Here is a 26,966-nt window from a genome sequence, read left to right as displayed (position 1 = left end):
ACCAACCTGAGAATTTCTACATCCTGGCGCGGTACATACAGCGTCTAACATTTCAAAATGGTCCCGCATCTAGTACAGCCCAGACTCATCATTGCTTAACTTCAGTGATCTAGTGAGAACCGGTCTGTCAACGTGATAATGCCGTATATTTTGTATCTATCTTATGCTATACAAGAACTCTGAAATTATTGTTTGTTGTTAGCATTTTGTCCCTGCTCCGGAGAATTTAAGAAACCCAGCAGCGACGTTTACTTCCAATTAAAACCGTTTCCCCTTGACTCTTATTTAGATTAATTGACACGTACAACTGCAACCATTCCATTTGAGCTGCAAGGCGAACCGAGATTAATGGTGTCATCCAGCTTTCTTATGGAAATAACTTTCAGTAGATCGATGGCTGTTCATCTGCATTTTCCCAAAGACTGGTTTGCTAGCCTTCCCAAATGGTCACCCATCTGGTACTGGCCAGGCTCATCGTTGCTTAACTTTGGTGATCTGGTATGAACCGGTGTGTCAACGTGATAATGCCGTATATCCTGTATCTATCTATGCTCTACAAAAACTCTGAAATTGTTGTTTGTTGTTAGCGTTTTGTTCCCAGCGTCAACGTTTATTTCCAATTAAATATTACCTTGGAGACGTATTCCTCAGTTCACTGCTCTATCTGGTTAAGTCGGCAGAGTTAATGATCTTGTGCAAATGAATAGTTATTTTTTGCGGTTCTTGCCAGAATTTTCATTATGTTAACAAAAATAGAGAAATATCTGTGTGATGTACATACCTGTGACAAAACAAAAATTTCATATTTCAAAAACACATAAATTGGTCATGTAGTTTTATTTTTATTAAAAAAAAAACCTTTAAAGCGATTTATTGGAATTCGAAGGTATTACAACATAAATCTAGTAAGTATGAATTATTGTTGAGTTATCTCCCTTTGTTTATTGACATTGTTTTCAAAATAGTGGGCATCGTTCCCCATCCTCAGATACTCATAAAATTTAATTGTCTTTTCTAAGTAGCTTAAATATGGCTTCGGAGATATATTCCCCAGTTTACTGTTCTATCTTAAATCGAAATGAGCAACGTATTTTGTTTTGCAGAATTGTGACTTACTTCAAATTAAACGTTACTTTCGGTGAAGAAAGGCAAATACTTATTCACGTTTGTAAACTAAAACATGACGTCAGAAAATGGAAGATTTTTTTGTTGTAAGATTCCCGCGAAAATGAGAAGAAAAAAAATGGCGTCGCGTTAATAATCACGGTGCGTTCGAAGCAGAAAAAGAATAAAGCGAAATGCCAAGCAATTAATTATTGGCAAATGAAGTCTTAGAAAATATATTCTTAATGACGAATCTATTATTTCGATCATTCGCGCCAATTTTACTGATCCAATTACAGTCACCAATACAACATTAATTGCTCAAAATTCAAGACGAATCATAAAAATTGTCGATAGATAATAAAAAAAAAGTGGTGAGATTAATTTGGCAACAATTCTTACAAATTTTTAAGGTTTTGAATTTGTTTCGTTAATTGAAAAATAATCAAACATGAAATATGCGAAATTGAATTGTAATAAAAAAATAAACGTCTGAAAACAATCAAATAGAAAAATGATGTTGTTTCAACAGTGCTCTGGAGGCCTCAGTTTTATTTCTTTGAAAATTATTTAGTAACACTTTTAACGGCGACAAGTTGATTTTTATTTAAATTCTCTCACACATCATTTGAAGACGTGAAATAAGAAAATTTATGTGTGTGTACATGTATGTGTGTGCGTATGAATTCAACAAACTGCTCGATTGGCCTCTTGTTGACACACACAAAGGAACAGGTCAACAAGAGGCCAAATAGGCCTTTGTCCGATAAATGCATGCTCATTGGCTGATAGGAAGGGCACGGTGGATACTAGAAAGCTGATTGGCTAACTAAAATCTCAATAGAAGAGGAGCATATAAAAACGATAAACAACCACAGAATTTGCGCATAAGCCTGAAGAGTCCTAGAGTGGATGAAACGCGGAATATTCAGTGTAGCTTAATCGTCATATATATTTTATAAATTACTAACTAGCTCTACCTACGTATTGAGCACTTTTGAATTAAATACTTGAAGTTTACGCATAAATCTATACTTTCGTATAATAATTTTATGTGAGTAAATTAAGTTTTATATATATATATATATATATATATATATATATATATATTAAATATCGGTCGCTGTAAAATATATTTCAACGGTGAACTATGCTCTGGGCTTGCTGACAGCTAGCCGTAGAATGTCAATGCAGCCAATAAGAAAATGGAGAAGAAAAAAATCAAGGTATTTGGGATAGGTGGTTGTTTGAAGTGTGGGCATAGTTGTCACATGATATTAAAAGGCTATCGACTAATGTTTCTTGAAAACAATAATACTGATATAAAATTGTATTTTTTTGCTTTTGTTTCTTGCAGGTAAGACTTAAAGACTTCACTTCTCCAAAGAAATGGTAAGTGAATTCAATTTAAGCATTTCGATTTTTCTTCCTTGTATCTTCCAAATATTCAACACCATTATTGGATTAGTATTCTTCTTGATGTGTGTGTGTGTGTTTGTGTGTATATATATAATATATATATATATATATATATATATATATATATATATAGGAAGTGCTCGTCTGAGCTCCAATCTCTGGTCACCTCTCGCAAATTTTTCACGAAAAACACCCGTCTAACTGAAACCACTGTCAGTAATTTTCCCCATTCCTTATCTGTGCCTAAATCAAAATGTAGAGTTCATGAACAAAGCTTCTTTCTTAGAAGTGCACACCTGTGGAACTCTCTTCCGTTTGCCTGTTTCCCACCTAACTACAACTTGGATGTCTTCAAGTCCAACATAAACAAGTTCCTGATAAACCGCCCCCTTAAGTAAGACAGTTAATCAGATCTCCATTACTAGCGATTACTACGATATTATCCCATTGATTACTGTACACGCAATAACCCTTATCTCCGAGTGGCCTCCAGGCCTTGATAAGTGGTGACTTCCTTGTAAAATATATATATATATATATATGACAAAAGTCTATATTCCAAATTTCAAAATATTGATCATCTTACTGTTTATTCCTTTAAGTAGGTTGACATGCACAATTCTTGACAACATCTGTTATATACTGCAATATAGACTTTTGTCATTTATATTTTATATGCTCTGTAATTACATCAAGCCTCATAAATTAAAGGATTCGTATAATCAAAAGGTGAAATATAACGAAAGAAACATATTGCCACATAAATGTGTGTTTTGTTGTTATATTTATATTGAGCTTCTAAGCAAAAAGGATTAGTATACACAAAAAATGTCATATAATTGGGAAAACATATTTTACCAAAAAAAAACATATCTCAACTTGTTCCATTAATACGCTATGCCACGCTCCCAAGAGATGTTTAGGAATACAGAATGGCCATTCCAGCAGGATGGAGCACTTCCCCACTATCATCATGACGTAAGAGCATATCTTGATAGTCACCTGCTAAACAAATAGGTAGCATGAAGAGGAAGTATCGAGTACTGTCCACGCTCACAAGATTTCATCCCTTCCCCATGGATTTTTCTTTTTTTTGGGGATGGGTGGGGAAATGGGGGGTATGTTAAACACAGGGTTCACACCACAAAACGAGCTACCATGAATGAGTTGAAAGCAACCATTGAAAGAAGATGTGTCAATGTACCAATTGAACTGATTAGGAACGTTTTCGATTCAATCAGTGAGCGTTGTCAGCTGTTCATAGACCACAATGGCCAACAATTTGAACACTTTCTATAATTAGCTGGTTTCTATATTTGTCCACAGTATTTTGATGTATGAAACTTTTCTTATAATAAATGTTGGTTTTATAGCCATTTAAAGAGTGTATAAATTTTATTGGGACACCTTGTATATATTATTCAAAATACTACATTTATGGGGATAGTTACACTAATTTCTCATTTTCAGAAAGTTTTTCTTTAATTACGACATTGACTATAATTATATGAAAACCAAACAGGGGAGTATAACATATGAGAAATATTTGGAATCAAGTCTTCTCTTGCCATTATTTCAGATCATTTGAAACCATAGAAGCAAGTTTTAGTCTCCTCTCTATTAAGGCCTAATGTTTTGGAGAAATATCAGATATTTTGTAATTCATATGCAAAACTAGGAAAACAAATGACTATAATTGAAACATTTTATGGCTGTAAAAAAAAATGGCAAAAATAATCTCTGGATGATGGATGATCCCCTTAATGTGTAACCTAAAGGGAAAATGTCACATAGCCCACTATACAATTCAGGTCATTATCTTTCCAACAAGCCTTCATTTGTTAAATTCTGATCAATAGTTGCAAAATTGATAAAATCAGATTCCTTTGTAATCACATGTGCCATGGCACCACAATCGACAAGAAAATTATTGTTTGTTGAAGCGTTAAATGTACATGAAAATAAGAATGTATGTTTGCTGATGGAGCTCTCCATATTTGGAATTTACATTGGAAACTCTTGTGATTAGGTCGTCCACAATTATAGCAAATAATTTTTGTAATTTTCTTATGAGAAAAATTGTTTTTGGCAAAGTTGCGGTTTTTATTCCCGGCATGGGTATAATTTAATTTTGGTGCTTTTATGTGTGCGTTTTAAAATTTCATGATATTTGTAGATTCGTTTTTTCTGTGATCATTTTTTCAGTTTCCTCGTAACTTCTGAGTGCTACCTTGAAATGGGTTTTTCTTTCTGGGTTATGACAGTAGTAAATGGCTTGAAATCACTTGGTAATCCCTTAAGGACCATGGAAATTAACAGACTGTCGCTTATAACTTCACCAGACATTTTGAAAGGATTTGCAGTCGTTTCAGCTCTTATAATATAATCAGTAATGGTTTCGGCTTCCATTTGTTTTAGAGAGGTCAGTTCAGTATATAAAGAAATAATTTTGGGTTTTCCTTTCGATAAATAATGCTCTCTCAATATGTTCAATGCTTTGCAGCCATCGTCCAGGGCTTCTCTCATTACCAGTGATAGACTTCGGTCATCTAATCACTGTATTAATTCCGCAAAGACAGTTGCGTTCTTTTCAATGAAGTCGGGGGCGTTTCTGTTTTCAGGTTGTGTTTGAAGTACTTTATGTAGCTTTTGAATTTGTAGATATCCTAGAAATTTTACTTGCCACAATTCAAATTTTGATTCAGATCCATTGAAATAAAGACGCACATTGGTCCATAACCTCTAGAAGTGTAAACCATGTTTAGTTTCAGAACAGTTTCCGATGGTTTGTTGTTCTACACAAGTCCTGAGAGGTGACTGGTTTGTAGTAGACAGTTCTCGAGTTGTAATTCACAGAGCAAAAAAATTCTTCAAATGTTGAGCGGAAAAAACATGCGAAATTGCTACGGAAAGGTTTTTGATTGGTTGGTAGCAGAACGGGAATTAATTCGATTCATCAGTTCCTAGCAACATCGTTTATAAATAGAATCTCCCAACTATGTGGGATCATACACCCATTATATTCCAAAATATTGTAACACCCAAATTAAGTGGAGCGTCCTTAATCCGCAGAGTTTCAAAAGAAATACTTTTCTTCCCATCAGTGGGTAGGAATGAGCAAAATGCGTAATCCGTTTTGCTTGCAAAGTATTTAATGAAACTACAAGTAAGCCATAGAGCTTACATGGTAAAAGTTAAAAAATAGTGAAGCAGAGGAAATGGGGAAAAAGAAAAATGATTTCACGTGAATGGATGGTCGAGTGAAGAGTAGAATATCCAATAACGGTAAAATCCAAGAAAAGTTTGTTAAAGTTCGGTATCCAGAAGTAAAAATCCAAAGGAATCGTTTTACTGGAAGATATTTCGATGTAATCCAAAAGGCAGAATTCCATGAAATAATTCACAAATTCAAACATTCTTTTCTTTGTATTATTATTCATCGGACTACTGTTCTCATCTTGAGTGTGGTTTTCACGTTTCCATCGATATAACCTCCAACCTTCTTGAGGTGTATCTTGTCTAACTTGGGAGTGTTTGTCGAACTCGGAAATTTGGATGGAATTTCGAGCAGAACCCTTTATTTACTTCACGGAGGTACCATGCTCTTGTTCCATCAGCCACGACTGGATAGAGGTCCTAAGTAATTTGTAATTGTATTTTTCGGTTGCCCACACTGAAGATTGAACCTTTAATCTTCAGGCGAAGGTCACTTCTACAACTGATTTTTCCCAGTACTCTAACCACTGTGCCACGATATGATATTTACAACTAGAAAAAAAAATAGGTTTAAGGCTCCTAAAATTCGTATTACATTGTCCGTGGCGCAGTGGTTAGAGTACTGGGGAAAATCAATTGTAAAAGTGACCTTCTCCTGAAGGTTGAAGGTTCAATCCTTAGTGCGGGCGACCAAAAACTACAATTGCAAATTACTTAGGACCTCTATCCAGTCATGGCTGACGGAACAAGAGCATGCTACCCCCATGAAGTAAATAAAGGGTTCCGCTCGAAATTCCATCTAAATTCCTGAGTTTGACAGAAACATTCCTGAGTTCGACAAGATACACGCGAAGAAGGTCGGAGGTTACATCGACTGAAACGTGAAAATCAAACTCAAGATGAGAACAGTAATCCGATGAATAATAATACAAATAACCAATCCTCATCTCAAAAACTCAGAAACGTTATTCTTTTCTTTGTTATCGTAATATTTCTAACCTAAACTCTGACAATCGATATTTTCCAGGAGCCAATAATATAACATTCTGACGTCATCATTACACATTCACCCGTATCATTTTTTATTATGTCACTGAATTTTTTAGATGAGAATGAATAATTTGTATTATTTATACTATTATTATGTTCTCAGCTAAAGTCTTATTCGTCCCCTTTGATCTTCTTCAGGAATATCTTATTGAACTCGGGAATCTGCACGGAATTTCAAATGGAACATTTTATGTACTCCACTAGAATAGTAGACTCGTTTCATCAATCATGACTGGGTAGAAGCTTAAATAATTCGCAATTGTATTTTGAGTGTCGCCTGCACTGAGGATTAAACCTTCAACTTTCAAAAGAGTATAACCTACAACTGAATTATGCCAAGTACCTCATCTGTTATGCCACGGGTCCTTGTGGGTAATTTTAGTACGCATTTTAAAAAAAAAGATGTTTTTTAGAAGTATGATCTTACTACTTCTAAAGGTCGGAGGGTTGTGCAAATAACACTCAAGTTTAGAACAGTGGTCTGAATAATCGAAATGGTCCGTATCTTATCATAGTGATATCATTTCTATCCATGCAACACCTATCCTTAGGGCTCGTTGGGTAGGTTTCACTTTGATAGATGACTAGCCGGGGTACCCAGCGTTGCCCGGGTGTTTGGAGGTGTGTGCTGCACAACAAAAAAAAGTGGTAGTAAGCAGGCAAAGGGGCTCGAACCCATACACAAAGGAGGAAAAGAATGTAAAAAATTTTTTTAAAAAAACGTGACGTCTTTGCTGTTGCGCTCATCACCAAACTAAAAGTGATGTAGATTTAAATTAAGGCTAGGCAATCGAAAAGAGGGGATGACTTTCGAAAATGTCAGTAAAAAAAAGCGACCCCTCCTTGTAGAAAAGTGCCCAGTGGAGGGTGAAGGAATTAACGTTTTAAGCCAATTTTTCAATATTTGTCGTCCGAAGGATCGACCTTCAAAACGATACCAATATCGTGAAAATCCGTCGTCTCTGTCGAAAGTTTTATGTTACATGATAAGGGCTGTCCCCTTTTCATGTAAGTATAAAAATAGAGAGATTTAGTTAAACTGAAAATGAAATAGCATAGAGGAAATTCGAACCTCGGAATTTAGGTTTAAGAATAGATTATGAGAGAGAATTAGCAAATGGAATGTGAAAACAAACCATTGCTTAGCTTAGAGATAAAATAGTTTCAAGAAAAGAATGTGCGTTGTCAATTCTGTTATGAAAATTCAATTGAGGAATGCAACTATAGGATAATTTAATAAACATGTTTTTAACATATTGGAAATATAGGTTACTGGGAATATAGGTTTAAATTCCTTTTGTAAACAAAGGAAAAAGTTTGGGACACGAATTTCCAGAACATGTGAAAGAAAACACATGCTTTAACATGTGTATGACGTCATGGAAAATGGGAAGTTCTCGATATAGTTAGAAACTTTAGAGAACTGGGAGAGACGGAGAGAGAGTTTGAGGACGACAGACGATAGTCTGCAGTTGGGATTCGAACGTCTAGAAGCGAGACGGTCACTTTTGAAACTTAGAATGTGAAGCTTTGAATTTTTGACTCAGATAACCACGACCGGTCGGGAGAAGAAATAAACCCATCATGTGTTTTTTATAAACGTCGTCTTTGTGTTGTAATTCTACCAAAAGATAAAGTGAAAATTGTCATTATATGTCTTGTATATCATGTGATTTAAAATGTCTTTACATACACATCTTACATACACAATATGAACACTAAGACTGTCTCAACACTATCTCCTCACTCAAAGAGCTTCTAAACTTCTAAGTATAAACATTTAATATATACGAATCGCTTTATAACACGAACAATCTCTCTTACAACATCTCTCTCTCTCTCTCTAAGACACAACAACAGATAGAGTTCAAAATAGACTTCGTAGCCTCGTAGGAGATGTCTTTTTCTCTTCCTTGCAACCTCTATCTCACAGAAGAGATGTTGCAAGTTTGTCTCTGATGTATCGTTATTTTCATGGAAAGTGTTCGACTGAGCTTCAGTCTATGGTACCCCCTCGCCAAACTTTCACAAGAAATACTCATCTAACTGTAAACACTATCAATAATTCCCCCTACTCTTTATTTGTGCCTAAACCTAAACGTAGATTCCATGAACAAAGCTTCGTTCTTAGAACTGCACGCCTGTGGAATTGTCTTCCGTTTTCCTGCTTTCCGGCTGACTACAATATGGTTGTGTTCAAGTCTAACGTAAATAAGTTCTTGATCAGCCGTTCCATATAAGTTATCAAATTTACCAAATTTTCATTACTAATGATTACTATATTGTCCAATTTCTACTGTACACTCTTTAACCCTTATCCTTGAGTGTCCTCTGGGCCTTGATAATGTGGTGATGCCTATGTAAAAAAACAAAACTCTAATAAGACTCTAAGACTCTCACTATTAAAAAGTCCTAACAACAAACAATAACAATAACAACAAAACGAGCAATAACAACAAGAATAATAAGACTCTAAGACTGCACATTTAATAAGAAAACCTATATGTAACATTTAGACATACATACATACATACATACATACATACATTTAAACAGACAGGTGAGATTTATATTATAGATTACGCTGAGCACACGAACCTCATATTCCAAATAATCATCTACTTATTACGATGATAAAGTGTTGACGATTGAATTATTAAACGTTTGACTAACAGTATAATTAGATCTTCGTTTTTATTTTGGCTGTTAATATAATATTGATTATAAAACAAATTGTTATTTGTGAGGCTTGCGTTATTATGAACGGATTCTATTTGGGGAAAAGATTTCGTTTGAATTGTTCAGCAGATTTTATAACGCGGAGGGAATGAAATATGTTTGCGTCTTTAGTGTTTGTGCTTGGGAGAGAAGGGGGATGAAGACTGGAGAAAGAGCATCCAGGCATCTTCCAAGATGTGTGCAGTTAAATGTGCATGGACTAGCGAATGGAACGGTTGCGGTTGGCGAGGAGGAAGGGGATGGCCAAGAAAAAGAGCCGTTTTCGCTTGCAAAACACACTTTTTCAAAGTAAAGCATAATTTAAACAAAAGAATTATAAAAAAATCTCCTCTTTTATGAGGAGGAGGAAAAATATACAAGATTTATGTTTGCCACGCCAGTAATACATTCATTCAAATATATATATATATATGTATAATTATTTACTGTAATAATTATAAAATACCGACAAACGCTAGTGTTTCATCCTTTTGGGAATCATCAGTGCAGGGTGTCACGATTAACACCAGTCGATAAATTCGAACCGCGCTACAAAAGTCATCCCTGGTTTCATTTGCAGGGACCTAATCCATTAGGCTACCGTTAACTGCGAGAAATGCTGTTGAATTTAAACATTTATTTCCTAAATACTTTTTAACGTCTGTCAGAGTGATCTAATCATTATATGATGATCTGCGCTTAAGAGCTTAATTGACCAACTTTAATTCAACTGAAAGTGCTTAACGAATAGAAACGAGTATCTTAAAGGGGCTGACATAATTATTTACTATAAAAATTATTGAATACACACACACACACACACACACACACATATATATATATATATATATATATATATATATATATATATATATATATATATATTATATTAATATCTGAATTTGTTTGTCACCGTTTCAAACTTTTCAAAACTAATGACTAAGGCAGGAACGTTATATGTGTCGCTTTTTATTCTAACTGATGGCACACAAGTCTTTTGTTTTTTAACTTTTGAAATTACTACTATAAATTCGGTGCAATATAATAATCAATGGAGTATTGACTCTATAATAATTAATACGAAATCTGCATGAATTAAAATATATTTAAGTGTATTTTACGACCGGGTCACGTCGGGGCGGGGGGCACTACTATATAGAGCACTATTATTATAGAGAATTGGCTCTATAATAATAAATACGAAATCTGCATACATTAAAATATCATATTTAAGTGTGTTTTATGGCTGGGCAACGCAGGGTGACCTTCTAGTGTGTGTGTGTGTGTGTGTGTGTGTGTGTGTGTGTGTCTCTCTCTCTCTCTCTCTCTCTCTCTCTCTCTCTATATATATATATATATATATATATATATATATAGAGAGAGAGAGAGAGAGAGAGAGAGAGATAATGATGATGAGGTTAATAACTTTCGAGATAATCATTTGCATACGTTACAAGAATTCAGGATAAAGATCATTTCAGAAAACGATCGCCAGGTTATTTATAGAAATGCATTTTTCCCTCCAGTAAATAACATTGTTATTAAAAATATAATTAGGTTCTTTATTGCTTTTAAAAGCATTTCATATTATTATCGCTGTTATTGAGATTTAATTTATTAATATTTGGTTTCTTAGATTTAATGAGTAATGAATTTATCATATGAATGTTTTTCTTGTCAGTGGTATGTTCAAGAATAGATGTCTTGTCTTCTAAAAGTTTTCTAAAATTAATTAATAAAACATGCTTAAAGGAAAAATTCTGACTATATATTATATATATCAAGCGGTTCTCTGCTCTTGGTTACAGTATTAAATGCTGTATTACATGCTTCAAAAACCCTCATAATCTTGAAATCACTATTCTAGAAGCAAACGTGGACTTTTAACATATATATATATATATATATATATATATATATATATATATATATATATATGAGCAAACAGTTAATAAAACATGTTAAAAAACACTTTGAAAAAAGAGTTAAAACACTAGATAAGTGGATAGTCCTTAATCTGCTGAGTTTCGAAGAAATACTTTCCTTCTCATCAGAGGGTAGGAATTAGCAAAATGCGAGATCGGATTTTGCATACAAAAGTATTTGATGAAACAACAAGTAAGTCAAAGGTCTTACTTGATAAAAAAAGTGAAGCATAGGGAATAGGGTGAAGAAAAAGGTGATTACACGTGAATGGAAATATATATATATATATATATATATATATATATATATATATATATATATATATATATATATAAAGAGAAAGAGGGAGAGATGATGAGGTAATTTCTGAGATAATCATTTGCATATGCTACAAGTATTCAACACAAACATCGTTTCAGAAACGATCATACACTAAATTGTTGTTTATGTTAAATTCTAGAATCGTATCTAAAAGTTATATTACAAAGTTATTAACCTTATATCTGTATTATTATTATAGCTCTGTTGGATGTACTACTTTTACTAGTGAACTGGTTTTATATCTGCAGTATTTTTAACACCTGGTCACTATATCTATGCTTTCCTTTGCAAAATAAGGATTAGCTACTTATTTGTCTGTCCAATTTGTTCCATCGTCTGGCTACAGACCTTTAAATCTTATACATTTTTGTGTGTATTTGTTAACATTTGTTTTTGTCTTATATTTACAGTAAATGTTTAATTTTTTTTTTAAATCTATATTTCTAAAATAAAACAAATAATAATAATAACTAGCAGGGAGACCTGACGTTGTCCAGGATTGAATGAAGATTAACAAATGTTTCACCCTCCCATATTTTTATTGTCATCAATATCTGTGAAATAGCCCGTTTTTAATCAAATCGATTGATTGCCTACTCTAGTTAGCGACCATTACCCCTGCAGTGTTGAGGAACGAAGCTTCACATGCTTCCTTGCAGTAATTTAATTTACAATAAATTGTAGTCTACATTGCACTGTAGAGAATGTACTATTTATTTTATAAAAATATCTGTAAATAATGGCTTCACTTAAAGTTTCAAATGCAAAAGTCAATTATCATGGTTCAATGGTGCTCTAAACAGAAACATTCATTTTGGACACACCCTTGTCTTATCAATGAACTTGCGTTCATTTTGAACATGCCCCTGCCTTACAAAAGAATCTACAGTTGATTTTATGGGCTAGGCATTTCTGCTTGAGCAGCGATAAAATTTCTCAAATGCACGTGATGTTAGGTTGTATAAAAGTATTAACTTTAGTCAAAATCAGACTTCTTTCTTTAATCAGATTTTTTGGATTTTCGATACTTATTAGACACATTCTAATGCAAAACCTACATAAGAACACTCCCAGGTCACGTACTTTTTGTGTAAAATTGTAAAAAATCGGCCTGTTTTCGAGTCTGTAGGGAAAAAAACTCATACACACTAAGTTCCTTTCATATAACAGTAGAGATTATTTCTTGGAAAAATTTTTACACAACGTGGGTGGGTGGGTGGGTGATGTTCCCCGAGGTTTAAGTGACAAAAAAATTTTCTCAAACAATCTATACCCAATTCAAGACGGTCTCTTTGCCTACACATATGCTCCAGTGGCACATGCTGAATCCCATCTAGAACTGATGCTAAATTGCCTTTCAGAAACCTCCAAACTGTTTGGCTTAACAATAAGCCTTAGTAAAACTGGGATACCTTGTACACCAGAACACCCTAACACTACCTCTCCCCCAAAATCCAACTAGAATCATTGACAACACTCAGCTGAAAAATATCCAATATTTAGGAAGCACCATCTCCTCTAACGGCTCCTTCCTTAGGAAGACTGAAACAAAACCTACGTTTGAGTACAAAACTGAAAGTTTACAATGCAATGGGCCCCCCTTTCCTCCTCTATGGATGTGAGACTTGGACGCTCCCTCTCTCCTCTATGGATGTGAGACTGGGACGCTCCCCTCTCTCCTCTATGGATGTGAGACTGGGGTGCTCCCCTCTCTCCTCTATGGATGTGAGACTGGGGTGCTCCCCCCTCTCTCCTCTATGGATGTGAGACTGGGACGCTCCCCTCTCTCCTCTATGGATGTGAGACTTGGACGCTCCCTCTCTCCTCTATGGATGTGAGACTGGGGTGCTCCCCTCTCTCCTCTATGGATGTGAGACTGGGGTGCTCACCCCTCTCTCCTCTATGGATGTGAGACTGGGACGCTCCCCTCTCCTCATGTAAGACTGGGGTGCTCCCCTCTCTCCCCTATGGGTGTGAGACTGGGACGCTCCCGTCTCTCTATGGATGTGAGACTTGGACGCTCCCTCTCTCCTCTATGGATGTGAGACTGGGGTGCTCCCCTCTCTCCTCTATGGATGTGAGACTGGGGTGCTCCCCCCTCTCCTCTATGGATGTGAGACTGGGGTGCTCCCCCCTCTCCTCTATGGATGTGAGACTGGGATGCTCCCCTCTCTCCTCTATGGATGTGAGACTGGGATGCTCACCTCTTCTCATGTGAGACTGGGGTGCTCCCCTCTCTCTCCTCTATGGATGTGAGACTGGGGTGATCCCCTCTCTCCTCTATGGATGTGAGACTGGGATGCTCCCCTCTCTCCTCTATGGATGTGAGACTGGGACGCTCACCTCTCCTCATGTGAGACTGGGGTGCTCCCCCCTCTCTCCTCTATGGATGTGAGACTGGGGTGATCCCCTCTCTCCTCTATGGATGTGAGACTGGGATGCTCCCCTCTCTCCTCTATGGATGTGAGACTGGGACGCTCACCTCTCCTCATGTGAGACTGGGGTGCTCCCCTCTCTCTCCTCTATGGATGTGAGACTGGGGTGCTCCCCTCTCTCCTCTATGGATGTGAGACTGGGGTGCTCCCCTCTCTCCTCTATGGATGTGAGACTGGGGTGCTCCCCCCTCTCCTCTATGGATGTGATACTGGGATGCTCCCCTCTCTCCTCTATGGATGTGAGACTGGGACGCTCACCTCTCCTCATGTGAGACTGGGGTGCTCCCCCTCTCTCCTCTATGGATGTGAGACTGGAGTGATCCCCTCTCTCCTCTATGGATGTGAGACTGGGATGCTCCCCTCTCTCCTCTATGGATGTGAGACTGGGACGCTCACCTCTCCTCATGTGAGACTGGGGTGCTCCCCTCTCTCCTCTATGGATGTGAGACTGGGACACTCCCCTCTCCTCATGTGAGACTGGTGTGCTCCCCTCTCTCCTCTATGGATGTGAGACTGGGACACTCCCCTCTCTTCTCTATGGATGTGAGACTGGGGTGCTCCCCCCTCTCTCCTCTATGGATGTGAGACTGGGACGCTCTCCTCTCCCCATGTAAGACTGGGGTGCTCTCCTCTCTCTCCCCTATGGGTGTGAGACTAGGACGCTCCCCTCTCTCCTCTATCGATGTGAGACTGGGGTGCTCCCTCCTCTCTCCTCTATTGATGTGAGACTGGGGTACTCCCCTCTCTCCTCTATGGATGTGAGACTGGGGTGCTCCCCCCTCTCTCCTCTATGGATGTGAGACTGGGACGCTCCCCTCTCTCTCCTCTATGGATATGAGACTGGGACGCTCCCCTCTCCTCATTTGAGACTGGGGTGCTCCCCTCTCTCCTCTATGGATGTGAGACTGGGACACTCCCCTCTCTCCTCTATGGATGTGAGACTGGGGTGCTCCACCCTCTCTCCTCTATGGATGTGAGACTGGGACGCTCCCCTCTCTCCATGTAAGACTGGGGTGCTCCCCCCTCTCCCCTATGGGTGTGAGACTGGGACGCTCCCCTCTCTCCTCTATGGATGTGACACTGGGACGCTCCCCTCTCTTCTCTATGGATGTGAGACTGGGACGCTCCCCTCTCTCCCTTATGGATGTGAGACTCGGGTGCTCCCCTCTCCCCTCTATGGATGTAAGACTGGGACGCTGTACATAATTGTAGAAATTCTTCAAACGTGTATGTTTATCAGGGCCCAACGGCAGTGGGTAAGTCATGTCATCTGCATGGAAGAATACCGCATACCAAAGTATTTGTTGGGTGGAGAAAGGAAAGAGAAACCATGGTCGTCCTAAAAGATGCTACAAGAAAACTAAGATGAACCTACAGTGTAGCAAACTTGAACCAAAGGAGTTGGCGAATGGTGCCAGTGATCAATGAAACTGCCATACACAAAGCTACTGTCACTTTTGAGGATGCTCATCACCAAAAGCTCACTGCCACTATAGGTCAGCACTACAGAGCAATAAAAGCAGTGATACAAGCTACAAACTTTTGATGCCGCTACTGTTTTACATCCTGCGCCTCCAACCTGAGGTTAAACAGTCACCTTCAAAGCGAGAAGAATTGTCAAAACGAAACATCTTCAAACACGATGTACTACCAACATAAAAAACATTATTCCAATAAGAATTGTTTAACAGGAACACATGCAAAAGTAAAGTGGTCGACCACAGCTACGACACTGAGATGTAGGGGAGGATGCTACTACTTTCTCAAGTTCATTCCATTTACTATTTATCATCATCTAATAATCCAAGTGATCATGAAGTATCATTTTTAAGAGTATTTGGTTAACCAGTCTGTAAGCATATTAGAAGACACTCTGTTATGCCAAATTACCTGGTAGCAGGCCTGTGTCCCAGCATTGCCTGGAAAATAAAAAAAATGATTTAATTGGAAAAATAAATAAATATTAGAGTAGCAATTTTGAAAAAATTAAAATTATACAAAAAAAACTCATGTCACTGTAGGTCAAGTGATTAAAATAGGATTACACCATGTTTTTGCGGATATTAATCCTTCTAGTAATGTAATTTTAGTACAAATTTAGTGTGTCTTTTCGGTAGATTTTTTTTTTATTCCTATATATACTAAAATGCGAACATACTTCTAAATCTGCTCTCATTGGTAAGCCTTAAAATTGTCAGCCTTTATTATGTTATTTATTGAATTTCAGAAGTAAGAAAAAAAAAGGAAAAAGTTTAAACTACAAAAAATGGTGATAGCAATGTGGAGATACATGAAAATAAGTGGCCATAGTTGGCATGTGCTCACTGTAAGGAGACAGTCATGTGCAAATTTGGAATCCTTCAGATACGATTATGCAAATTTGGAGTTGGAGGTAGCAGCATACAAAAGATAAATTTGTGTTTTCTTTTGAACTTGAAATAATTTATGTGACTGAAATAGGAATTAATTGCTGAAATGCAATCACGTAAATTATAATGTTAAAATATTTTTGACATTAATGAGCGTATGACTCCAATGATTTCGACGATCGTTTTTATAACCACAGTTATAATAATCAGCCAATCAGAAGCTTCAAAACTTTATTATAAAAATGTTGAATTTTGGATTCAATCAGTTCGCCGTTGGCCCCTGTCTCGAAACGACTCGAGATCGGGACTGCATTGATTTTTCACCACCATCTTTGTTACTAGGAATTACTTAACACTTTTTTTTTTTTTTTTTTTTACATGGAGGTCACCACTTATCAAGGCCCGGAGGCCACTTAGGGATAAGGGTTATTGCGTGTACAGTAATCAATGAGATAGTATTGTAGTAATCATTAGTATTGGAGATTTGATAGAGTGTCTTACTTAAGGGGGCGGTTTTTCAGGAATTTGTTTGTTGGACTTGAAGACATCGAAGTTGTAGTTAGGTGGGAAACAGGCAAACGGAAGAGAGTTTCACAGGCGTGCACTTCCAAGAAAGAAGCTTTGTTCATGAAATCTACGTTTGGATTTAGGCACAGATAAAGAGTGGGGAAAATTATTGACAGTAGTTTCAGTCAGACGGGTGTTTCTCGTGAAAGATTGGCGAGGAGGGACGAGAGATTGGAACTCAGACGAGCACTTGCCATGGAAATAACGATAAAACAAAGAGAGATCGTGACTGCATTGATTCTATGCCGATTTGATTTACTGCCGCCATCTTTGTTGAGCATAATGTCTCAACACTTAACAAATAATCTTTCATAAAGTTGAAGAAAAATTAGCAAAATATGCTGAATATTTGTAAATAATATAATTCGCAAAAACCAACATCATTTTGCTTCATTGTAAACTTTTACTTAAAGATTTCTGACGTATTTGTGTTAATGAAAGTATATGTAATTGGAACATTCTAGCTAAACCTATGTATTTTTAAAATTTTTCTGAAGATGTTTTTATTACGACAGAATATTGTGTAGATTCTTTGGTTCCGACACAATAGACTTTTTCAATCTTCCCTCGTTAGGGAACCATAAAATTGTCAGACTATTGTGTTATTCATTGAATTTCAAAAGCAAAACAAAAGCATCTTTTCTGTTCTCAGGCAGTGAAGAAGAAATCCTACTAGACTGGAGAAATTTTTTCCATAAAATGAATTCAAAACACAATTTAAAAAAAGATGTGAAGGCATCAAGCAGATGTTAACATTTGCGAGTGGTTGTATTTTTGTTATACTGGAATATTTATAGAAAATATAAGCAACAAGCATTTAGAATGGTTGAATAAATAAAGTCCGGTATTTAAAAGATAGATAATATGGACAAAATGAGATAATTTAAATTAAAAAAAAATTTTTTATTACATTTTCACCCCAAACAAGGCACAAATACACTTTGGTGTAGGGGGCTACTATTAGGGCAGCAACTACTGGGGCACTATGTTGGGATTTGGGCAGCAAGATGTCGGTTCACGTTATACTTAAACTTCTGCATGTCAGTACAGTTAGGGAAGCAGGGACCTGGAATGGAATTCCAGAGTCTAGCAGTTCTGGGGAAGAAACTACTGGAGTAGAAGGATCTTTTACATCTAGGGATCTCTACTGTGTGGTGGTGGGATTTAGTTGCCTGTCGGGTTTGTCGAGGGTGTCTACGTTGTGGGGGCACAAGTGTCTGCAGTTCGTCAGAGTATTCACCATTAAAATACTTGTAGAACAGGCAGAGGGATGCAACGTTTCGTCGATGGGATAGAGGCTGAAGCTTAGATGCCAGTTCAGGGCCTATCAGATTAGCGAACTAAAGATCACTTTTAAGAAAAGACCCAGTGTTTCAAGTGATGGTCGTAGAAGATATTAAGAAGTCAGTAAAAATGGCAGCTACATTCCTTTTTAAAGGCTAATTACTAAACCAAATAAAAGTCTTCATTCACACATATTCTCGTTGTCACCATTTCACTTAGTGGCTATCGATCGTCTCGCCTGTTTAACGTCGAATAAAACTTTTCATGCATTCTTTTGTATTATGTTTAATTTGGAGAGAATGGACTTAGGAGTGAAAGACTAATGCTATCTTAGCTAAAAAGAACCCAGTGTTTCGGGTGACGGTTGTTGTAGATATTAAGAAGTAAGTAAAAATGACATCTACTTTTCCCTTTGAAGGCTTGTATTGGGTAATCCAGAAAAAATATATTAAATATTGAAAAAAAGAAGAAATGAATTAATTTCTGGAAACATGCATAAGAGCTTAGTGTAATGTTTTCATTTCTGAGTAATTAATAAACCAAATAAGTCTGTTCTCGTTTTCACAATGCTTCGATCGATGTAACCTCTGATCTTCTTAAGGTGTATCTTGTCGAACTCGGGAATCTTTCTGTTGAACTCACGGAATATACACGGAATTTTGAAAGCTAAATAAAGGGTTCCATTTGAAATTCCATTGAGATTGTGAATATATATATATATATATAAGAATAATTATTATTTAATTATAATTATCAAGCCCCTTTAAGACTACTGAAATATGGGCACTGTCTGGGAAGTATAAACTAAGAGGCAGTCAACTAGCATTTATGCAATGTTCATGCTGTCGTTCGAACACTCTGGATTAATTTATGTCTGTGCCTGAATTGTGCATTAGTTATTAATTCCTTTCCTTCTTGTGGCAATTGTTTGGTTGTTGGGAGGTAAAGGCTTAGCAAAGGTGGCTTTGTGGCTTGGTTCAAATCTCCTGACCGGCATAAATTTTCATCCTACACTGATGATTGCCTAAGCATGAAACACTAGTGTCTGTAGGTATAAAGAATAATTATTATTTAATTATATATATATATATATATATATATATATATATATAGCATGGAAATGAGTGAAGCATAATTAAAAGGTACAAAATGTGAAAATGCAAACCAGTGACAGGTTAGAGGAGAAAGCAACATTTAGTCTCAGAAGCCACTACTTATGTTTGCTTAAGATTTTTTTTTTTTGTAATGTTTTCATTGACGGGCAATCAATAAGCCAAATAAAAGGCTTTATACATATATGTGCGGATGTTTATATGTGCTGTTTTTTATGCAGTTTCCACTTCTTTTCAAGGGGAAAGATGACACAAAGGAAACGTTTACAGAGTGTTCTTCAAGGTTTCATTTGAATCGACACTGCATTGCATACGTGATAGACGAGTACAGAAAATATTGGATATATTACACACACATAAATTCAGGATCTGGGCAAAGCCACATGGTAAATCCAATTGCTAAGCAACGACATCATCCCCACATTTCGATTGGGGAGTTGGGATCATGGAAAATGACCGAAATTGTAATTAAATGAAAACAAAGAACTGTTTACATTCCAAGGTCAGAAGTTATAAATTGCGCAGTGCAAAGTAGAAAAAGAATTGTAAATCTTGATATTTACAATTCCAGGAATATCGATTTTTTTTTTTTACATGGTAGTCACCACTTATCAAGGCCCGGAAGCCACTCGGGGATAATGGTTAATTTGTGACTATATAAGAGAAAAGAAGAATGTGATACCTTAATGTTTACAATTCCAAAACGTATTCTAACCAGGATTGGAATTGCTAAAAACACAAAACAATACAACAGACATTCCAATTAATAACCATGTTAATACAAGAGAAAATAGGTTAGAGAGAGTTGAGTGATTGAACAGTGTCCTACCCACACACGTCACCTTTATCGTCACTTTGTAAGCACCAAATGACATTTATAGTAAATTAATCATTGTTTTTATAAACTCTGGCATGAAGAAATATATGTCTGTAAGATTTAAAAGTGCAACTGAAATTTCTATTTATAACTAATGACACAACAACTGCAGATGCAGGTGAACAGACATTCAAACAACATTTGCCTTAAATTATTCAACATTATTGGTCGTCTCGTTCGCATGGCTTCCCAGAAAGAATTGATCTGACTGAAAACCTTAGTTTTTTCTCACTCGGAAAAATGACATCATTCATCATCATCTCGTCTGTTTTATGAAGACAAATAAAACTTTTCACGCTGGACAGACTGATACAAGGAGACGTCTGCTAAGTTTTCTTCAAGGTTTATTGCTAGAGAATATGCTTTGGAGAGAGATTAATGTTATTATCTAGTTATTTGCTTCTTAAGCTAAACTTTCTAGCATAGAAAATAAGTGACACAGAAAACATCAAGGCAGCATTCATCTTAGATTATTCTACATTATGGCTGTATATCGTTCTCATGGCTTCCCAGAGAGAACTGATTGAAAACCCTTGTTTTTCTAATTCGAGAATGTGATGCTATTCTTTGTCTCTTTGTTTTGTCTGCAGCGTTTGACTTCTGCTACTCCCTGCCTCGAATTTTCGTCACCTATCTTTCATTTAATTCTGATAACGGCTTTGGTTTTACAGATCTGAATTATTCTAACACGCACTAAAAGTGACCCTTGTCAAAGTTCATGCAAGCTAACTTAATCACGACTGACGTAGAGTCCCTACTATGTAACATTAGACTAGTTGGATTGCAGAACAAATTGGCATATGAAGGTGTTGCTTATAAAGCTGTTGTGTCTTAATGATGATAGGAAAGTCAACTTTACTTTATTACTAGCTTTGCTCGGACCCTATGTACTGTTCATAACTTTATGTGCATATATATATATATATATTAAAAAGTTTGATTTATGTCCACGTAACCTACATCTAAAATTTCAAGTCTTTAGACCCAAAATTGACGGAGGAGCTTGGTAGAGTCTGAAAAGTTCAACTCTTTAGCAGCCAAATTTTCGCCCCAAAACAGATTAGAATGCTTGCTGCATTTCTTGATACCCTTTATGTAAAATTTCAAATGTTTAGACCCAAAATTGGTTGAACAGTTTGCTAGAGACCGCAAAGGTCAAATAACTTTGACCTCGTGGCAGCCAAATATTTGGCCAAAACCCGATTAAAAAGCTTGCTCTATGTCTGAATACACTATATGTAAAGTTTCAAATGTTTAGACCAAAAATTGACTGAGTAATTTGGTAGACTGCAGAGGTCAAATTTTTTTAACTTTGACCCCATCTTTGACCTCTTAATATTTATTGTTTTGGGCTCAAATCAAATATAAAAGGTTGGTCCATATCCAAGTAACCTACATTTAAAATTTCAAGTGCTTAGACCCAATCAAAGGTCAAATCATTGAACTTTGGCCCCTTGACAGTCAAATTTCTGGCCAAAAACTGATTAAAAAGATTTTCCCAAATATCAATACCCTTATGTCAAATCTCGTGTCTTTAGACTGCAAATTGACAGAGTAATTTGGTAGAAAAATGTACACACACAGAGATAATTTCACTTTTATAGATATAGATAAAATGCTAAAAATTAAAAATGCTGAAGAAATAAGAAATATCAGAAAGTGCTCGATACATATAAAAATATGCTGAGCCAATATGAATTCAAATAAATAACTCGAAGCTTACTGTTTGAGTTTCACAAAACTACTATCCTCAGTTAGACCCTCCTTGTTTGGTGTGACCCGGGTTGAAAATTTCTGATTCTTATATATATATATATATATATATATATATATATATATATATATATATAATAATTATTCATTTTTTACCTAAAGACACTAATGTTTCATACTTATGCTATGATCAATATAGGGTAATAATTGCTGCAGGTCATGAGATTTGAACACAGCCATGTTGCTCCATTTTCCGAACCTCTACCTCAGGGCCACCAAACAATTGCCACAGAAATGAAGGGAATTAAGAACCACTAAAAGCCGAATTCGGATAAGTATATTAAGTAAACTAGAGTGTTCATACGAGCAGATGTTGTGAAAATTACATAGACGCTAGTTGATTGCCTTAGTTATAACTCCACAAACAGTGCCCATATTTAACTGTTCTTAATATATATATATATATATATATATATATATATATATACTATCTGTACATATTTTTTGGCCTAGATGCAATTAAATCATTTTGCATTTTAATTATTATTTTGTATTATATTTAGATCATTTAACTGTTCTCATCTTGAGTGTTATTCGCATAACATTTCAGTGTAATATTTGACCTTCTTCAGGTGTATCTTGTCGAATTCAAGAATCTGTATGGAATTTCGAATGGAACTCTTTATTTAATACATGGCGGGAGCATGCTCTCGTTTCATCACACAGGACTGGATAGAAGACCTAGGTAATTTGCAATTGTATTTTGAGTGTTGTCCGCATTGAAGACTGAACCTTCAAGCTCCAGAAGAGTGCGACTTAGAACCGAATCACCAAGTTCTTTATCCACTATGTCCATTTGCTTTTTGGCATTTATTGGAATCGTTTTGCAATGTTGCTACACATACACATATATTTTTTTTTTAAATCAGTTAATTATTCTATAATATACATCTCACCTGTCTGTTTAAATGTATGTGTGTATGTATATATATATATGCATGCCTAAAACTATCAGAGGCGACGGATTTTCACGAGATAGGTATCGTTTTGGAGCTCCACCCTTCGGACAACAAATATCGAAAAATTGACTAAAAGCATTAATTCCTTCACCCTCAGCTGGGCACTTATCTACAGGGAAGGGTCGCTTTTTGTGCCAATATTTTTGAAAGTCATCCCCTCTTTTCAATTGACTAGCCTTAATTTAAACCTTCGCCACTTTCTGTTTGGCGATGGACGCAATGGCAAAGACGTCATGTTTATTTTTTCATGTTCTTTTCCTCCTTTGCAGTACGGGTTTGAGCCTGCCTGCCTACTACCACTTTCTTTTTTTTTTTTTTTTCTCAACACACACCTCCAAACACCTGGGCAGCGCCGGGCACCCAGGATCATAATAACTATTGAGTTTTCTAAAAGGCAAAACAAGTCTATATATTAAAACTAGTTTTACCTATAAAAACTAAACAGTCTTGTCTACCCTGGTATTTTGCCCTTAGCTGGAGAGTGAAGATGGGTTCGTATGCATCCTGCATGTAGATATTGGCCAAAATGAGGCAATAGTTCTGACAAAACTCAAGCATGTCATCCTAATCATCTTCCGTATTGTCAGTGCTAGTCAGTACTTTATACAGCATAATCACGTTGACACACTAGTTTCTGTCAGATCACTGAAGTTAAGCAACGGTGAGCTTAGTCAGTACTAAAATGGGTGACCATTTGGAAATTCCAGGCGCTGTATGTGCTCTCCGCTTATCTCAACATTGTTTCCAGTTGTCTAGCACTTCTGGATTCAAGCATTGCTGATTCAGGAGGGCTGTGGTTGGGGATTGTGCATCTCTTATCTCACAATCATGTGCAGCTACCCTTACAGAGGGTATCCATTGTCTCTTGAGACTGAATGGAGGTATCGAGTAAGTTCTTCAATACCGGCATTTACTTCCTCACATTTTATTTTGTTTCTTATTTAATATTGCCAGGTATGTGTAATCTCCATTTTGTATTCCTTGGGGAAAATAGGTTATTAAATGTTCCAAACCTATTTAAAAAAAAAAAATATCGGTTTTATCTATACGAGTCTTGTTTATTTTCACGTGTAAGCGGCTAAAACAGATCATCTAAAAAAAAAAAAAACATGGCATATAAATTAAAATGTCTACAGTGGCTTGGCTATTTTTTTTTTTTTTTCAGCCCTTTAGCAGATTTTTTTTTTTCTACTTTTTCAACTTTCGGATGCAAATGATCGCATCTCAAGAATTAAATATTATTTCGTCGCCTCGTGTTGGCTCCGAGCCATTTGCCAACAATTTACTGCTCAACGTTTCTCGACAAAATCAAGTAAATAAATCTTTTCAGTTGGACAATAACGAAGTTTGGCCAAGTTTTTATTCGCTTGAATATTTCTTCTTTTTCCTTATCTTTGTTTTTTTTTCTTCTTTTTCTTTACTTTGTATGTCTTTAGATGTGTTTAAACACATCTATTTGAGATTATCCCTCGATAAGTTGATCTGTCATGCTTAAGTTTGAAATAGAATTTAGGGTGGTCTCTCAGGCTTGATTTTGAAATGGTATTTTTGGTATTTTGTTACGTTTATGTTTGAAATGTATTTGGTAATCTGCCATACTTAAATTTCAAATAGAATTTTTTTTTACAGTCTGTCATGCTTAAGCTTGAAATAGCATTTTTTTTTGTTTTCTGTCATGCTTAGGTTTGAAATAGCATTTTTGGTGGTTTGTCATGCTTAGGATTAAATGTTTTTTTGTGGTCTGTCATGTTTAGGCTTAAACTAGCTTTCTTTAATGGTCCGTCATGCTTAAGTTTGAAATAGTATTTTTTGAAAATGTTTACGATTTAAATAGCATTTTTGGTGGCCTGTCATGCTTAGGTTAAAATAGCATTTTTGGTTGTCATGCTTAGGTTTGAAGTTGTATTTTTTGATGGTTTGTCATGCTTAAGTTTAGACTAGCATTTTTTGGTGGCCCGTCATGCTTATATTTAAAATAGTATTTCTTTTGAAAATGATTAAGATTTAAATTGCATTTTTTGTTGTCTGTCATACTTAGGTTTAAAATAGCAGTTTTTGATGGTTTGTCATGCTTAAGTTTAGACTAGCATTTGTTGGTGACCCATCATGGTTAAGTTTGAAATAGCATGTTTTTGAAAATGGCATATTTGGTTGTCTGTTATGGTTAAATTTTAAATTGCAAAACTTAGAGATTGAATTCTTGTATATCAAAAATATACGTTCGTTTTTGTTTTTTTATCATTTGCCTGTATCCTTTGGTTTATTTTTGTTGCTTTTCTTTTTCTATTTTATTTTATGTTTCTTGTTTTACTGATTTTATCCTTTAAACTTACTACTTTCCCTTCATTTATTCTTCTTCTCGTCCATTTAAATTTCCCATCCATATTTTATCCTTTTTTCCCTCCATCTTGTGAGGCTAATCTCACAATAATTGTCTCTGATGGCTAAAGGCTGCACCAAACTGGTTGGCTCTGTTCAAGTTCGTTTTCACTAACTGAGCAGTCTCCTTCTCTCCCTGCCTCTGCAATTGGCAACCCCTGTCTGACTGGCCAGTTTCCATAGAAGTGGCAAACCATGCAAGACCTTCAAGCAATATTGCACTTCAAATGATGGAATTATAGTCTTTGGCACAACGCACCTTTCTTGCTGGTATGGAAGGAGACTGGCAATTAGGCTGCCAACATGACTACAGTCATGTTCACTCGTCAATCGCTTCGGACCTCTTCCTCCTCGAATTGTACGCATCAGTTCATTTGAAACAAAAGTTTTCAAAAGCAAAATAAGAATAGTTATCCATCACTTGCGTCCATTTGATCTGAATATTTAGTGCTGACAATTCTATCACGAACTTAAACATGACAGACACAAAAAAAAAAATATTTCAAAATTAAGCATGACAGACCAGAGTAAATAATATTATGACCTTAAGTATGACCCATCAAACAAAATTATATTTCAAACATAAGCATGACAGACAAAAGTAAATAATATTTCGAACTTAAGCATGACATCCATCCATAGCCCTTGAGCCCCTGGAGGGGGGCATAGGCCATCTACAACTTTTTGTAGATGTTTTTGTAGCGAGGAGTTTTTTTTACAGGGTGAGGGTTCTGGCTCCACGCCCAATCTTCCCAGAAGGTACACACAGCGCCTAGCCTTACCAAATGGTTACCCCTCTGGTACTGGCCAGGTTCATCGTTGCTTAACTTCGGTGATCTGGCGAGAACCGGTGTGTCAACATGATTGTGCCATATTTAAGCATGACAGACCAAAGTAAATAATATTTGGAACTTAAGCATGACAGATAAAAGAAAATGATATTTCAAACTTAAGGATGCCAGACCAAAAAAAAAATAATTAAAATTTCACCATGATAAATCAAAAAAAAATTGTATTTCAAACTTAAACATGACATGCCACAAAAACTAATATTTAAAACTTAAGCATGATGGATCAAAGAAAATGATATTTCAAACTTAAGCACGACAGATCAAAGTAAATAATATTTCGAATGTAAGTAAGCATGAGGGATAATAGAAAATGTTATTTAAAACTTCACCGTGATAGATCAAAGAAAATGATATTTCAAACTTAAGCATGACAGACGACAAAAATTATATTTCAAACTTAAGCCAGATCGATCAAAGAAAATGATATTAAAAACCTAACTGTAATAGATAAAAAATGATATTTCAAACTTAAGCATACCAGATCAAAGAAAGTAATATTTAAAACTTTAGCTTGAAAGACATAAAAAAATAGTAATTCAAACTTAACTGTGCTACATAAAAGAAAATAATATTTAAAACTTTAGCATGGCAGATCAAAGAAAATGA

The 26,966-nt window shown here is 36.0% G+C and overlaps 1 protein-coding gene across 2 annotated transcripts in view; it reads left to right on the top strand.

The window, feature by feature from the left end:
- The window catches only part of LOC145247284 (all trans-polyprenyl-diphosphate synthase PDSS2-like), a 654,453-nt gene that overhangs the window by 409,862 nt on the left and 217,625 nt on the right, over positions 1-26,966 (top strand). The window contains exon 6 of one of the 2 annotated variants that reach the window (XM_080108905.1): positions 2,462-2,515. The exons of the other annotated variant lie outside the window; for it this stretch is intronic. Within the exon in view, the coding sequence (XP_079965031.1) occupies positions 2,462-2,500 (39 nt within the window). The 3' untranslated portion in view covers positions 2,501-2,515. Of the gene's footprint in view, positions 1-2,461; positions 2,516-26,966 lie in introns of those variants that run through there. 2 annotated transcript variants of the gene reach the window in all.

The sequence above is a fragment of the Euprymna scolopes genome, chromosome 25 (genome assembly GCF_053919585.1).
Source record: "Euprymna scolopes isolate OS-2025 chromosome 25, ASM5391958v1, whole genome shotgun sequence".
NCBI lineage: Eukaryota > Metazoa > Mollusca > Cephalopoda > Sepiida > Sepiolidae > Euprymna > Euprymna scolopes.
This window is presented reverse-complemented; position numbering and strand designations above follow the sequence as displayed.